Source organism: Leopardus geoffroyi, chromosome D2, assembly GCF_018350155.1.
Source record: "Leopardus geoffroyi isolate Oge1 chromosome D2, O.geoffroyi_Oge1_pat1.0, whole genome shotgun sequence".
In the NCBI taxonomy this organism is placed as follows: Eukaryota; Metazoa; Chordata; class Mammalia; order Carnivora; family Felidae; genus Leopardus; species Leopardus geoffroyi.
The window spans coordinates 31,233,875-31,250,271 of NC_059334.1; the positions used below are offsets into that span (position 1 = coordinate 31,233,875).

At 58.1% G+C, this 16,397-nt stretch overlaps 1 protein-coding gene across 27 annotated transcripts in view; it reads left to right on the plus strand.

The window, feature by feature from the left end:
* Positions 1–912: 912 nt before the first annotated feature.
* Positions 913–16,397, plus strand: part of COL13A1 (collagen type XIII alpha 1 chain) — a 148,949-nt gene continuing 133,464 nt past the window's right edge. For all 27 annotated transcript variants that reach the window (XR_006701506.1, XR_006701508.1, XR_006701507.1 and 24 more), the window contains exon 1: positions 913–1,761. Coding sequence is in view for 23 of the 27 variants with exons in the window: in XM_045437663.1 (XP_045293619.1) it covers positions 1,468–1,761 (294 nt within the window). In the remaining 4 variants the exon portion in view is untranslated. The remainder of the gene's footprint in view (positions 1,762–16,397) is intronic.

Here is a 16,397-nt window from a genome sequence, read left to right on the forward strand (position 1 = left end):
GGGAGCGGGTGAGCTCCAGAGAAGGACTCTTGCAGGGAGAGAGTCTGACTGCGCGTGCCCTTGAGAATAGTTCACCTTTGATGGCTGGGCGAATTGGGGCAGGCTCCTCCGACAGCGGTGGGATGGCATGGGTCTCAGATCAATGACAGGCAGGAAGGGGAGGGATCAGGACCTGACTCTCAGGTACCTTGTTTGGAATTAAGCCTTTCTGCTCAGTTTCATTCTCCTGTACCTTGTTACATCTTGGTCCCGAAAGGGAGAAAAGGAGGCCAATTCCTCTGCCCTCTGGAGGGCTGACTTTTCACCCCTGAGTAAAGATGTTAAAGATGTGCTAGGTGGAATGAGCCCAACCAAAGGCTCCACAGAGCTGCAGGACTCGGGAGGTACAGGGCCCAAGGTGGAACTGGTTTGGGGTGAGCGGGGAGGGAATGAGACACCGGGACACGTTGGGGGGGGGGGGGTGGAGACAATGGTGGCAGAAAAGATTTAGAGCTTCCTGCTCAGGATATAGAGATCCATCTAGGTGCCTGACCATAACTCAGCCAGGTTCTTTGGAGGATCCCAAAGGCTGCCTTTGCCAACTTGTCCGAAAGCAGAGAGATGCCTGGCCCCTCCACTTCGGTGGAAGGCAGAGGGCCCTCGGTGTGAATCCGGAGAAAGGGAGCGAAGTAGAGCCCCCGCTCCACTCCACACCCCCTTCCTGCCTATAAATAACCCCGAGTGTCACTTCAAAGGGGACAGGGAGCGCGGGAGAGGGGCTCCCGGGCCCGCGGGTTGGGGCAGCGGGCCCAGCACACCACGCCCCCCACCCCGGGCGAGTTTGCATAAATAAATAAATCCAAGCCGTCGGCCCCGCAGGAGGTGGAGGAGAAGAGGGGAGGAGGAGGAGGAGGAGGAGGAGAAGGGAGGGGGTGGGAGAGATTAGTTTGGGAAGTAGCACGGATTGCTCATCCGATCCGTTCAGCCGCAGCCAGTGTGTCAAATTACAGAGGCGCCGGAATCGGCCCCAACGCTTCTCGGCGGCGGCCACGACCCACCTCTGCCCATGGGGCCCTCGGTGTGCGCCCCTTCGCGCCGGGACTGAAGCCGGCTCGCCCGGGAGACGCGAGACACCAAGAAGGACCGACAGCGCGGAACCAACTCCGGGACTCTGCAGATACTTGAAGGGGGAAACGGGGCGGAGAGAAGGAGAGCCGGCCGGATTCCCCTAACTTTCCTGGACTTGGAACGTTCTTCGAAGTAACTCTCTTCTCACCTGGGTCTACTACCGCTGTACTGCCAGCGGCAGCTGGTTGTGTTCTCTCGGCTCTCCCCCTCCTGCCGCTAATTTTTCCATCGTCTTTGCCGGGAGCAAAAGAAAGGGACATTTTTCCCCCCTTGCCCGCAGCTTGGATCGCGCCTCTGGGCAGCGGCTCTCGCCTTTATTTATTCTATTTATTTATTTATTGGTTCTCAAGACGCAAGGGGATGGTAGCCGAGCGCCCCCGCAAAGCGGCAGCCGCCGGTGCCCGCGGCCCCGGGGAGCTAAGCGCGCCCGCGACGGTGGCGCTGGCGGTGGCGCCGGCGGAGCGCTGCGCGCGGCTGCCGAGCCCGGGGTCGTGCGGGCTGCTGGCGCTGGCCCTGTGTTCGCTGGCGCTCAGCCTGCTCGCCCACTTTCGGACCGCGGAGCTGCAGGCCCGGGTGCTGCGCCTGGAATCGGAGCGTGGGGAGCAGCAAATGGAGACGGCTATTTTGGGACGAGTCAACCAACTGCTGGATGAGGTCTGTGCTCTTTGTTACTGGCTTTTATCCCTGCCCGCGGCGCCCCCTCGCGCAGCCTCCAAACTTTCGACCAGCCGGTGCCCGCGGGCTCTTGCTCTCCAAGCGGCGCGGTGCGCCCGGGCCTCGCAGGAGCCGTCTGCTGGTGGGGGTTGGTTGGGGGGGGGGGGGGGCGGAGACGGACGTTGCCCTGCGATGGACTCGGAGGAACCGCAGGACCCCGGCTGCTTGCGTGGGACCCTTCCGCTCCCGCCGCCGGCAGGCGCCCCCAGCGTCCCGCGCAGAGAGCGCCTGGGCGCGCTGGGCAGGTGGAGCGGGGCATGGCGCGCGGAGGCGCGCGGAAGCTGCCAGGCCCTGCTTCTCCCTCCAGGCAGCCCGCCAGGGCGGTGTGAGAGCCTCCCAGCGCCCACGCGGCGGGATATGTGCCCGGTGGCCCCGACCAGGGCTTGCTGGGCCCCCGCGGCCCTCCCCATCCATCCCTCGAGGATCAGCGCTGCCTGACTTTTATTGCCACGTTCAGCTGGGAAGAGGGTGTGAGGGAGTGAGTCATCCAAGGGGCTGAGGGGGACAGAAGGGGCAGTCCTTGCAGGGAGTGGTGTCGCGATCACGGCCCATTGCCCCAGGTTGTTAGGGCCCAGGTGAGGGTCGCCCTGGTTCTACTGTCCTTGGGACCGAGTAAGCCCATACTCTCTTGTTTCTTATCCCTGGTCCCCTGGGATGGTCCCCACCATTTCGTGTTTGCGTGTTTTTCTGTGGAAAGGATGCTGAGCTTTCTCCACTTCCGAAATGTCCTTGAACCTAAGTGGATTAAAAGCCACTAGTGTTTCTTGGCCATGGCAATCTCAGGAGTACATGAAAAGAACTCACCCAGGAAGGAGGGACATACAGTCTCATTGGTGCCACCAGAGGAAAAGCTGGGCAGTGAGAGTGTGAGCCTTGGTGACTTATAAGGATCTGGACAGCACAAGGGATCCAGGGCCCAAATGAAGGGGAGGACCCACAGGTAAGGGCAGCAGTGGCCTGGGAAGAGGTCCTGGAACAGCCTGGAAAGTTCCCCTGAGGAAGAACTCGGAGGGGGCCTCTTACTTAGTAGGAGCAGTAAAGAGCAGGGAGGTGGTTTTTATCCCCACTCTGCTACTTAAAAGCTGTGCAGCCTGGGGCAAATACCCTCACTCCTCTGAGCTCGAACATGGTTGTGGTCGTGGTGAGCATTCGAGCCCAGTTCTAACCGTGGTGGGCCCTGGGACCATTCTGGCACAATGTACGAGTTCCCTACAGCCAGGCCTCTCTCAGGTTCCATTGCCAGGCAAAGGTTGATAATTTGCCACGCACCTCTCCAGGGCGGACACCAAGAGGGAGGCCACAGGGCCAGAGCAGAGAGGGTGGTCCCAAGGCAAGCTTACTGAGACTAGCGGCACACCCATGACCGCTGCCGGCCGCTCGTTCCCATACCCTGCCAGGACCCAGGGGATGGCCACCCACAGTCCCCTGGGAAGTGTCTGGGCTCAACAAGCAGGCAGCCTTTGCCAGCTGGTTGACAGTGCACGTGGGACTGGCTGGGTGGTGGAGATCGTGTTCGGGCAGTCAGGGCTCCCACCAGGTATCTCAGGGTCCTTGACAGCAGAGGGACAAGCATCTGGCTCTGGGAGCCCCTCTCAAAGCCTCTCTCCATCCTTTCCTCTTCCTGGCCCCTCCTGCTGGCCAGGGCATGCCCCAGATCCTTGCTTCCTCTGCTTGAGACTTAACCATGTCAAGTCTCTCGCTCTCCGGGCCTTGGGACTGACAACGTTATCTGACATGCTGATTCCTCCTCTGCAACCCATAGCTTCCTGTGTACCTACTGACTTCTGAGACCTCTCATCTCCTAGAGCATCTGAACTGACCCCCGTTTTACAGATGGGGAAACTAAGGACCACAGAGGGGCAGTAGGTTACCCCGAGTCATATGATGAGACCCAGAACTAGAACCTAAGCTACTGACCCCACTTCCCTGGTTCTTCACTCTGTCCTGCCACCTTCCTTTCATTCATTCACTTGGCAAATGTTTCTGCATTAGTGGGGGGGGGGGAGGGGGCGGGTGTCACACATCTGCCCTCCTGAACTTACAGACAAATAGGACACAAAAAAAAGACAATGGGCGGTGACCATGTCATGTGAAACATGCTACGATAATAGAGGCGGGGGAGGTCTGGGGAATGTATCAACATGCAACATACCTGACGGCAGTGGCTTCCTGGGAAAGTGATTTTCAAGTGAAGCCTTAAAGGGTGAACAGGAGACTCCCAGGCAAAAGGGATGAGTGGAGGGGCCTGTTCCAAGGGGCAAAGAGAACAGCTTCTGAAGGTTGGAAGAGTGGGGGGCGGGGGTGCGGTTTGCCTTGGGGAGCTGAATGGTGGAAGATCTGACTGGAGAGAGACACCTGGGTCAGCAGATGCCTCAGAGATCGTTAGATCTATGTGAGGGCAATGGGGAGCCATAGAAGGGCAGGTATGTTCCTAGAATGGGGCGGAAAGTAGGGCAGAGAGGAAGGCCAAACAAGCGGCTAGCACAGGCCAGAGGGGGCTGGGGCCCGGACTGGGCTGCAGGTAGGGACAGAGAGGAGTGAGTGAAACTGGTGGGAAGTGAGGTCAACAGCAGAGGGCACCGGAGCCGGAGGGAGGGGCCCGTCCTATGGGTGGAGGCGGCAGGTGGCCTTGTCCATGGGGAGTGGCCCTAGGAGGCATGCCCTGGGTGGGGCCTGCGGTCCAGAGGTTCATGAAGGGACACTCTAAGGGCTCCACTGTCCACTGCAGTTACGTGAGACCCATTATACTTCATTAATTACAATTTAATACATCTAAAATTAAGTTGATCAGTCACACTAGCCACATTTCAAGTAGGCTCAAGAGACACCCGAGGCTAGTGGTTGCCAGTTGTTGGACGGCATAGACACAGAATATGTATATCCTCACAGAAAGTTCCGTGGGACAGCACTGCACTAGGAGCAAAGCCACTTGTGGGCCAGCAAATTGTCCGGGAGCCACTTGAGGCCTCCCTCCTCCCTAGGAGTCCCTTTCCTAGGTGTGCTCTCCCAGGGCTGAGCAGAGGGCAAGGGTGAGGCAGGGGTGAGGCAGGGAAGGGAGAAGCGGGGGCCATCAGATCCCCCAGAGGGAAGAAAAGGCAGAGGAGAGCCCGGGCAGTGGCTTTGTTAGCAGAGTGATTCTGCGACGTGGACATGTGGAGGGCTCCTTCTGTAAAGGGCACACAGGCACCCCGTGAGTGGAGGGACCCCACTCCGGGATTCCAGCTGGGCTTTGCCCCCAGCCATGTGGCCTTCGGCAAGCCATGCCACCCCCTAAACCTCAGGCTCCTCCTCTGTAACTAACGCCCAGGCTCTGCCTCCCTCTTGGGGTTGCTGTGAGATTTTCAAGAGATGGCAGGTGGGAGGATGCACTAGAAGGTGCTCCCACCAAAGGCCGTGCCCAGGACTGTACGAGTGCTCCCCGGAAGCTGGGGCAGACAATCCGTCCTGCAGCAGGTGGGCCTGGCCACTCCCTGGAAGATGGGAGAAGGACACTGGACAGGGCAGTCCGGTGAAGCACACAGCCTGTGTGGTGGCCTGGAGGCACGAACCCAGGGGCACCGCACCCCCCCGCCCCCGCCCCCCGCCCAGGGGGGAAAGCGGCGTGCTGGGTGTGGGGATCTGGAAGGCGGGTGGAAGAAAGGGCCAGCAGGGAAGGCCAGGCTGAAGGGACCCAGTGGGAGAGGGGCCTGGAATGAGGCAGGCCAGAGGCAGATGCTAGCAGAAGGCCTGTATCTGAGGGGCCTGGCCGTGGGGGAGGGGAGGGTCAGAGTGGGGAGAGGAGGATGGGGGCGGGGAGCCAGCTCATGGGGAGCTGGCGGTGTGGCTTCCAGTCCTCAGGCCCCAACTCTTCCCCCATCGGTGCCTCTCTTCTGGGCTGGGACCCTTAATGAGCGCTCCAGCTGCCTGTTACTTGATTTGCTTGCTGTGAAGAAAGAAACTGGAATGTCCCAAATGGAGGAAATCGGATGTCACCAGGGGCTGGGCAGAGGGTGTGCTGGGAAGCAGGAGGGACCCGAGTTCAGATAGCTAGATCCAAGTGGTAGGATCTATGGTGTCAGCAGCCAGCTTCCAGGTGGGCACCGGCGGGGGGGGGTGGGGGGTGCCAGGCGGACTCCCCTCCCCCAACAGTGAGAGTAACGGCACCCCTGATGAGAACGTCTCACGTTTATAGGGTCCGTACAGCAGCCGCTGCTGTGAGCGTTACCTCTCTCAGTCCCCACAACCTCCCTGAGGGACTGACGCTCTCATTGCTCCATTTTACAGATAAGAGGACTGATGTCACTGTCCTTCCATCCTGCTCTCTATGATCCAGTCCTTTGGGTGGGAAGGGCATTTTCCACCTTCAGGAATTTCCTGGGGGTCAAGGGAGGGTTGAAACCTCTAGGCTAAAAAGTTGAAGAACCCTGGGCAGACTCCCTCCTCCATAAAAATAACAATACCAACCACTGTAACAGGAATGTCTTACATTTAGAGGGCATGTGCAGGGGCCTTTTACTGATTTTTTCCCAGAGGAGAATTCAGGGGAGAGATCAAAGCAGCGTCTGAAAGACCAGGGCTCTTACCAAGGAAGTATGTGCCTCTGGGGGTGTGGCCTGTAGATCACAGCAGCCTGGGCCTCCGTAATCAGACAGACCCTAGATCCCCTCATATGCAGCCAGCCTCCACTGCTTCTGACTTTGCATATGTGGTCAGTGCCTGAGCGGTCTTGTGGGGAGTTAATGGAGGGAAGATCCTCAGAGCCCCTCAGTCCCAGCCCCTTCTCTCTATAGATATAAAACAGGTCTGAAGCCTCCACAGCCAGGGATCAGAAGAGCCAGAGGTAGGATCCCCCTCTCTGGAGAGCATCTGTGTTCCACACCACACCTTCCCCCTTCCAGACAATAGTTAATTGTCTGGTGAAGTGGTGGTAAAGACTTGGCATGCTCCACTCCCCATTCCCTGGCCTCAGCAGACATTGCTAATCGACTGCAGCACACTTTCCCCGTTGAGCTTGCATACGGCCTCAGAATGCTTTTCAGTGCTGCCCCAGGAAGCTGCCACTAATTAGTGAGAGTCGGTGTTCGAGATAAAGAGCCATCTCATGACTCTAAGTTAAAAGAAAAATACAGAGCAGTATTTATTACAGATAACACCAGGGAGAGGGGGTAACACTTTACAGCTTCTCCAAAGGCCTTACAGTGATCAGGTAGCTCCAGACCAAACTGAGGACCTCATTAAGTAGCAAACCCTCGTAGGAAAATGGTGAGAGAGTCAAAGCGTCTGAAACACGATGCCGTCTGCCTTCAGCATAGTTTCACAGTTTGACACCCTCAGAAAGATGCCTTTTTTCCCTTACTCCTAATCATTTTCATCTTGCCCCAGTGCCTTCTGGAAAGCCTTCCCCAAACCACTCCAACCCAAAACGGGCTCTCTCTCTGCTCTGACTTCCTGCAGAACTTGCTGGCCATGCCAAACATCTAGCTGGGAGAAGGAAAGTATAGACATGGCATGGGCTGACTTCTCTTGTCCCAGACCCACGGCAGCCATTCCTAACCTCTCGACACATGCCCAGGGAGCCTAGATCAGCCTCAGAATCCTTCTCAACACAGCCGCCCAGACTGCCCCTCCCTGTGTCTTAGCGTCAACGTGCAAGGTAATCCCTATTTGCCTTCTGTGGCTCTGCCTCCAGCACATTGCGCCGTGTGTTCTCCTCTCTGTTGCCTTTAAATATCTCGTCTCGCATTTGATCTCACACAATCCAGCAGCAGGGATGAGAGCTCACTGGTCTCCAGGTCCCTTACGGAGCCCAGGGACTGCATAATGTAGGCAGCCCTCACCAATTAGGTCCCTCTGTTACAGGTTACTCTCTTTCCCCCATCCCAACCCAAGACGCAGCTGTATGCTCAGCATTTGCTCAGGGGCGTGCCCTGGAAATGGTGTTTCAGAGCAACCAGCCGAAGGGGAAATGATGAACTCCTAAACCCGAGCTGCGTCCCTAGTGCGCTGGCCAGGAGAGTGGGGATGGTTCAGGGTGATGTGTTCTCGCCTGGACAGAGCGGCTGGAAGCATCCCTCCATTCCCGTCCACGCCCCTCAATGGCCAGCAGCTTCCTCTCCACCCGCCCAGGCGCCTGGCACATTTTTGGTTGGGGCAAAACAGTAAGGTGGGTAAGCCCACAGCATGTGACATCACATGGACCTCTGCCGCTAGCTACTTGTGTGACCTGAGCCTCAGCGTCCTGGTCGGAGCAATGGAGATGATGACGACCTCCTCACGGGTTGTTGCCGGATTAGATGAAATCTTTCAATTAATAGCAGCTGTAATCCTCACCACCTCCCTCATCGTTGAGTCATAGCTAATATTTATTGACCACTGTTCCAAGATTTCTACCATCTCTTACTTCATTTACTTCTCAAAATAATCCTCTGAAGTGGTTATATTTTTATATATATTTCATTCTACGTTCCTTCAGGGGAGAAAAACGGAGGCCCAGAGAAGTTAAGTGGCTTTCCCAAGGTCACACAGTGAGTCGCGGAGGCAGGCCTTGAACCCAAGCATTCTGGCCCCAGAGCTAGCCCTCTAAGGCCGCCAGTAGTACACCATCTGTAGAAAGTACCATACCCTACTAAGCCAGCTGAGACAGGTCGTGGAGACCAGGGGCTAGAGACCTGTTCAGTTTGGTTCAGCTTCCGCAGCGGTGGCGTTGATTGAACTGACTTGGCCTCAGGCCTAGGTGACCATCTTTGCTGTAAAATGCCCCAGAGGATGTCGTTTGTGACATCAGGCCTTGGTGATGAACACCTTTAGGAAAATCACTGTCCAGAACTTTCCAGGAGGGATGGATCAGGTCTTGTCTCTTGGACACTGAACCGCCCTCTAGAAAGCTTAGCACCCAACCTGGGGTTCACCCTGTGACACGGGCTAGTCCTTCTGGCAGAAGTTTCTGCCTAAGCCCCAATCCCAGTTCCCGTGTATCACCCTGTCCTCGCCTTTCTTTCTGCCCCTTACCTCCAGCTGCCTTGCAGAATAATACATGTCTGTCTGTCCACGCAGCCAGCTGAATGTCTCCTTTTGAAGCAAGGCCGGGGGAGAAGCGCTTTCACAACTGAACTCTTTAAAGTTAGTCTCCCCTCCTTCTCGTACCTGCGTGTCCTCAAAGACCTGGCCCTGGCTGCAGAGCATCAGCTGGGAGCTGTGAAACCCACCGAGGCCGACCCCCTTCCTGGAACCCCGATGCTGTCCCTGTGGGTAGGGTCTTGCGGTGGGGTATTTAGCAAGTCCCATGGCTGGCAACCCCTGAGACGGAGAGAGACAGCATTTACCCGTGCCACTACACCCAGGCCCCTCACCTGGGTCCCGAGCAGTGCCTAGAGGCTGGCGCCGGCCGTCATGAAGGTCACGGTGCTGGGATCTGGGGAGGGCCTGGGAAGGCTGGGGCGGACCGGGGTCCCCGGCTCCCCCGGGCGGTGTCCATGATGCCAGCAGACCCCAGCCGCAGCTCCACACTGACGCCCCCCCAACATCCGCATGCCGAATGCCCCCTGCCCTGGGTGGGGGCCTCCCTGCAGAAAATTCTTTCCGGCCGAAAAGGGCAGAGACGCAGCTGCGGGCAGCAGGGGCTCCTCTGGTCCTTCAAAGAGCAGGGGCGAGCCACGCACAGAGGGGAGGAACTTCCTGCCCGAGAGGCTGGGCACGGCTTTCCAGGGAGACACAGGGGCTCCCCGTCTCCTAGCCTGGAGTCTATTGTAGGTTTTCCCGAAGCCCCGCATGGCTAGAGTCCACGCGGCCTGGGCCCCTCCTGCCTCTTCAGCCTCCTTGCCTCTCCTCGCCACCCATGCCCACCCCCGCCTCGGGCTTCCTTAATGCCCGCAGTCCGGTCTCAGTCTTTCCTTTACTCGGCTATTTCCCTGTCCATCCGGCCCTCCTGCCAGCAGGCTCCTGCCTTTATGCTCTTTCAGTTACAGCGGGGAGGCCTTGCCGCCCCCAAGGGACACATCTTCCCCAGGAAGGCTGTGACAGGGCCTGCCATCCCGCCGTCCAAGGGACTTTACACCTGCAGTTGCCTGTCATGCTGCAGTGCCTCTCGAGCCGCTGTTGTCAGGTGTTCTCTATCGGGTCACGCTCTGCCAAGGCGGCCTGTAGGGCAGGACGGGAAGGGTGACCTCAGGAGCCAAGGATGCGGAAAGGGGACTGGTTAAAGGGGCATTACCTGGGGCTCTTCCAGGAATAGCCTTAGTCCCAGTGAGCTGGCATTTGTGGTTTCCTGGGGGTAGGGGGAGACTCGGTGATATGGGAGGTCAGAGGATGGTCCTGCTGCCTCCAGCCTCCCCCCCACTCCATAGAATCAGAGTGTTGGAAGGGAGTGTTGGAAGGAAGCGGGGGGGAATCCCCCCCGCCCCCGCCCCGATATCCCTGGTTCTGAGGCTTACATACCCACAGTGACAGGGAGCTCACTACCACATGCAGCTGACTGTTCTGGCTGTAATGTGTGTGTTCGTCTTGTCAGAGCACCACGCCCGTCTCTACACCTGCCACCCCACCCCTCCAGCATGTCCTGAAAGCACCTCAAACTCCACGTGTCTAAACTGAGTAGGAGCCCGCCCCTCCCCGCAACCCCTTCATCTGTGGATGCACTGGCCTCCAGCTGCACCGCCTCCCAGACGCCGCCTGCACCATCTCGGCCTCCTGCAGACTGTCCTCTTTTCTCTATGACTGCCCGCCCGTCCCCACCCAGGCTACCCGAGGCTCTTCTGGGCTGCGACAAGAGCCTCCTAGCTCACCTGCTCCTGTTCCACTCTGCCCTGTCCCACTCAGCACCCACACAGCAGCTGGAGTGATCTTTCAGGGGCGCCTGGGTGGCTCAGTCGGTTGAGCGTCCGACTTCGGCTCAGGTCACGATCTCACAGTTTGTGGGTTCGAGCCCCACGTCGGGCTCTGTGCTGACAGCTCGGAGCCCAGAACCTGCTTCCAATTCTGTGTCTCCCTCTCTCTCTCTCTCTGCCCCTCTCCCATTCACACTCTGTCTCTTTCTCTCAAAAATAAATAAACATTAAAAAAAAAAAAAAAGAAAGCTCTAAATACTGTCACCATAGTCCCCTAATTACACTTTTTGGTAACTTCCTATTGCCATCAGGCCAGAGACTACATTTCTTTATGTGGTTCATGGGGCCTGAAGAGCATGGCCCTCGCCACCCTCTCTTGCCTCAGGGCTCCGCCTTCCCTCACTTTCAAAGTCCAGCCACATGGTCATACGCTGCCACCACTAGGAGCACAGACTCTGGAGCCAGATTGCTGGGTTCAAGTCCAGCTCTGCTAGTGACTGGCTGTGTGACACTGGGCGAGTCGCTTAACCTCTCTGTGCTTTGGGTTGTACCTCTAAGAACTGGGAGGGTGATGGTGATAAGAGTGTCTCCCTCTCATTAAGTGTTGCTTTTAGAATTTAAAAAGTTAAACAAGTGCTTTGAGCAGTGCCTGGCCCTCCAGTCAAAAGTATTGCAATCTCCCGGAAAGAGCCCACCCCCCCCCCGCCCCCATCACAGTTGTGCAGTGGAGGCACATGGGCTCCGAACCAGGCTTCCCGGTTCGAATCCGGCCTTGCCCGTCTTGGCTGCCCGTCGCCGTTCCTCATGAGTGGGGTGCTGCGAGTGCTGAATGAATTCATCTGTGCAGGACCCCCACCCGGTTCGTAAGAAGCACATGATGGTGTCAGGTCTCAGCCGTTTTCCCTGCACCTCGGGGTCATCCTCGGGTCTCTGCCCTGCCGTCACTTCCCCAGCCTGTAGAGCCTCACCCCTACTCGCCAGAGCTCGATGACTGTGGCTGCTTCTTGTTGACGTGTGTGGTTCGTGGTGCCTCTGCCTGGACAGTAAGCTCCACGGGGCAGCCTCTGTGTCTGCTTTGCCCCGACGTGCCCTGGCATTTCCCGTGGCTCTGCATGCACAGGTCCTCAGTACCCATTTGCTAGAAGGAGGGAAGGAGGGTAGAGGCTCCTGGCTTCCACTCCAGCCCTCTCAGCCCAGCCCCTCCTTGCTCTGTGTAGGGGACCCCTGCTTCATCCTGCACCGGGCCCCGAAACTACCCCAGGCCCCTGGAACCTTTAGTCCTAGGCTCCTGACAGCCTGGCCCCCGCCCACATCCGCATAGTTCCAAGGGCCCCACTCCCTAACTCCCTGAGGCAGCAGCAGGGCCGAAGGTTAGCTGAAAGGAGGGACTTTCTCTTATGAAGGCTGGAAAACTGACCCCGGGGCATTCACCTCCTTTCCCTCAACTCTTTCTGATCTGCGGAGCCTGGAGCGACACCCCTGTGCGGTTCTGGTGGAACAGGGGTCAGAGGCAGCCCGTGGCATCCGGTGGCCCCTCGGGGCCCTGTTTCACGGCCCTGGGAGTCTGTGATCAGGTGCCAAGTGCGTTGCACAAAGAGGACTGTGGAGGGAGGAAGAAGACAGTTCCCTGGGCACACCCCATGGCACCCCCTCCTGGCCCCCGGAGCAAGTCCAGTTTGGGCGGGTGTGGCTTGAGTGTCTCAATTTCCTCCGTCTTGATTTCCCCGCGCTGATTTTCCTGCACTCCACCATGGGCCTGTCCCCTTAACAAAGCCCGTCTGCGGGGCCAGCACCACCCCCCCCAAGCCATCCCTGGGATTAGGCCCACGCACTGGCTCTGCGCCGCCTCCCTCCTGCCTCTGTGTCTTTGCTCCTCACCAGAGCGCCCCCCTCCCCCATCTCCATCTTTCCAAATTCTGCCGAAGCCCACGTCCCCCTGCACCGCAGGGAAGGGCAGACCTCCAAGTGATTAATCCAGTTCAAGTGTGGACCCGAGACACCAGACCAGGCCCTGCCCTCCAAGAACTGGCTTGATCTCCAACAGGACGCCATCCCAGTGACCGTGTGGCACGGGGTGATGAAAGGGGCTCTGGCAGATGGGATGGCACACCCCTGTGGGCCAGGCATTGTAATCAGACGCTGATACTGGGACTGGAGCTCTGCTCAGTGTGGTCATGTCAATGGGCAACTCAAGGTCGAAAGGCAGGGCTGCAGGCAGGACCCTCTTTATGGTTTCCAAGGCGTTTTCCACAGCAACACCGGGAGGTTGGTGGGGGAGGGGGGGGCAATAGCCCCATTTTACAGATTCCCTGTAGGAGGGGAGGTGCCAGGATCAAGGTCACAGCCGTGGAGTGCGGAGCTCACCTGCTCTGGGCTCCACCCCCCCCCCCCCACCACCACTTGGACACACTCACGTATTACAGAGGCCCAGGTGGAGCCTGAGCCCTTTAAGAGCCCTGGAGCTAAGCACAGGGAGGGAGTGGCCCCTAAACCCAAGGCCAGGCCTCGCCGCCTTCTCTGGGGGGAGTGAGTAGCCGCCTGGCATTTTCCCTTTGATATTGATACAGGCATTTTAATAGCTGCAAAGATCAGGCAGTCATGTTTCGGCTCTGGCCATGCGGGGCATTCCAGGAGGCCCTGGCCGCCAGCAGGGGTGGAGCAGGAGGGCTGCTCCATCCAGGGTGATTGGGGGTCCACGCTGGAGTCTTGGCAGGTTCTCCACCCACCCCTGAGCCTCCTCTTGGACATTTCTCACCAGGGCTCTCAAGCTCGGATGCCTAAGGGGCCCAGGCTGGTGGCCTAAGTAAGCGAAGCCGGCCAGGGAGAGGTACTGTGATGACCTGGGCAGCACATGCCCACATAAAAGGGACAGCCATCTCTCAGCACCACCCAGTCGTCGCCATGGCCCAGTGCTGCCGGATGCCCCATTGTAGAAGAGAGATCGGAAGTCCACACCTCGATGTGAGCTCTCCTGATTTATGAACCACCGCTGTTTATTGAGCACCTACCATATGCCGGGCCTTGTTCTGGGCACGGGCGATATGACGCTCCCAGTTCTTCACATCTGGACACTCTTTTTGTTTTCTGATCTCATCTCATTTTATCCTTCTACCTGGCCTGTGTAGTCCCGGGGATAACTAATGTCATCCCCGTTTTATACATGAGGAAATTGAGGCCCCGAGGGGCTATATCTCTTGCTTAATACACAGTGGGAGAGCCGGAAACAGACCATGTCCTTGTGGAACTTACCTTCCTGTGATCAGCGTAGACAGGAAGCAAGATAAATGAGCCAACAACACAACAAAATCCAAAGGAGAAAAGTAAAACAGGGAGGAGGGATAGGATGTATGTCGCAGGAGGGCACTGGGGGCAGAGAAGACCTCTCTGAGAGTGAGACGGTGGTTAGCTAGGAAACGAACATCCCAAGCAGACAGGCCAACAAGTTCAAAGGCCCTGGGGTAGGAGAAAGCCTGGCATGAGCAGGCGCATCAAGGAGGCCTGTGTGGCCCCCTGGCGGCCATGTTGAGAATGCTCCGTGGGGCAAGGCTAAAGGCAGGGAGTTATCACGAGGTTATCACGAGGGGGTCACCAGGAGGTTATCACGGTGACTGGGACAGAGATGATGAGGCTTGAACTGGGTGTAGTGCGGAGGTGGTGGAAAGGGGTCAGATCCTGGATGTGTCCAGAAAGTGGAGAACAGGAGTAGCTGGCCAAATGGGCGTGGAGTGAGAGCGAAGGAAGCATCACTGATGACCTCCAGGGTCTGGCGACATGAAGTCACCTTTCTCTGTGACGAGGAAGACAGCGGAGGGGCAGGCCCACGGGAGCGGGGACGAACTATGAGGGGCCCGGTTTTGCCGAGCTAATTTTGAGATCCTATCAATGGAGATGTTAAGTCGGGAGCTGGATACGTGCGTCTGGTTCTGGAGGAAGATCCGAGCAGGAGGGGCAGTGAGGGCGGCATCGTCATGTACAGAGGAGACGTGACGCAGGGCGAGGGCCCCCAGGAGCCAGAGCAGAGAGAAAAGAGGTGAGCCAGGGCCCTGCGGCCTCCAAATAGATAAGAAGGAACCAACAGAGGAGACAGAAGGAGCACAGACTGGCAGGAGGGAAACTGGGAGGGTGGCGTCCTGGCAGCCAGGTGGAGAGAGGGGCGAGCGAACACTGTCACAGGCTGAGATGAGAAGGACTGTCCCCTGGGCTTAGCAACATGGGGGTCACTGACGACCTGGGGGACAGCGCTTGGTGGAGGGAGGGTCAGAGCCTTGCAGGGGTGCTCCAGGAGTTTGCCTGGGAAAGAGCGTGGTCAAGAGAGGATTTTTCTTTTCCTTTCTCCTTATGGTGGGAGGAACAGCAGCGTGTCTGCCTAATGATCACATCAGGGACGGGCAGGCGACAGGTACATCCCGGCCGCAGCCTGTTTTCGTAAATACGTCTTTACCGGAACACAGCTTTGCGTTTCGTGTTTTCTGTGGCTGCTTCTCGCCTCCAGCAGCACAGCTGAGTGGTTGTGTCGTCGTGCAGCTCGCACAGCCTGAACTATTCCGTAGCTGGCCCTTTATAGCAAAGGCCGAGCCTGATGAGAGCCCCGGATGGAGCCTAGAGCAGGGAATTGCTGATGTGGGTGGGCGGGGAAAGCCTGGTGTGCATGCAGGTGCAAGGTTGGCCTCACGTGGGAGAAGCAGAGAGAAGGGGCAGCTGCCGTCGCAGGTGCATGTGGGCGGGTGTGCACGGTGGCGGGAGCCACTGGCAGGCCTTTTCTGGCTGCTTCTGTTTTCTCAGGGTCATCACTTGACAGGGACGTTGGGGGGAGGGCGCTGGGGTTGGGAAGGAAGGAGGCGGGAGAAGCAGGGGCCGGGAGCTGAAGGATCCAGGGAAGCACCGAGCACCTGCTGGGCTCTCATCTGGGATAACGGTAGCGAATTAGAGCAAGGCCACAGCACCCAACTGTAAGCATTAAGTTTCCTGGCTGTCAAGAGGGCATGGAAATGTCAGGGGCCTGTGTCACTATAAATTCAGCCTTAGCCAGTGCCCTGCCCTGTGCCCTCCCACCGCGCTCAGCCCTCCAGCCATGCTGCCCCGACCCCCTCTAGCACCCTTAATCCTCTGCGCCGTCTGTCTCAGGGCCTTTGCCTCTGCTTCCTTCTGCCTGGAACACACCCCCTCCACGTCTGCGCATGACTCACTTCCTTGCTCGCGCCAGGTCAGCGCTGAACGTCCCCTCCACAGAGACCCCTTCTCTGACCCCCGAGTTTCCAATACCTCCTGCCATCACTGTCCGCTTTACCCTACTTTATTTTTCTCTGTCACACTTACCACTGAATTGTTTGCTTGTTTGTTTCTCTGTCTCCCCCACCAGAAGGTGAGCCCCGCGAAGGCAGGGGCCCCGTCCACCCCTTGCGTTGCATTCTCTAGCCCCAGGACCCAACCTCTGCTCGGCATGTCGCTGGGGTTGAGTGAGCGCAATCCTGTGCAAACCCAGCTGGCCTTGGCTTGTCACTCACTGGCTGGCCCTGCCTGTTAGCGGACCTAAGTCACATGCTTACTGTGTGCCGGGCACAGCCACAAAGAAGCCCCTTGAAGAGCCCACAGGTTATTGGTGGGAAGGTTGCAGGTGGATGCACGTGGTCCCCCAGCGATGAGTGGATTTGTGAGCTGGGCTCAGAGCTGGGCCCTTCACCAGACTTTGTGCTGGGGGGTCATTTGTTTGCCTGGGAGGGATCCACCTGCAACCTGACCTCAACATCTGTCTACCTAATATGTGTGTGTCAGCCG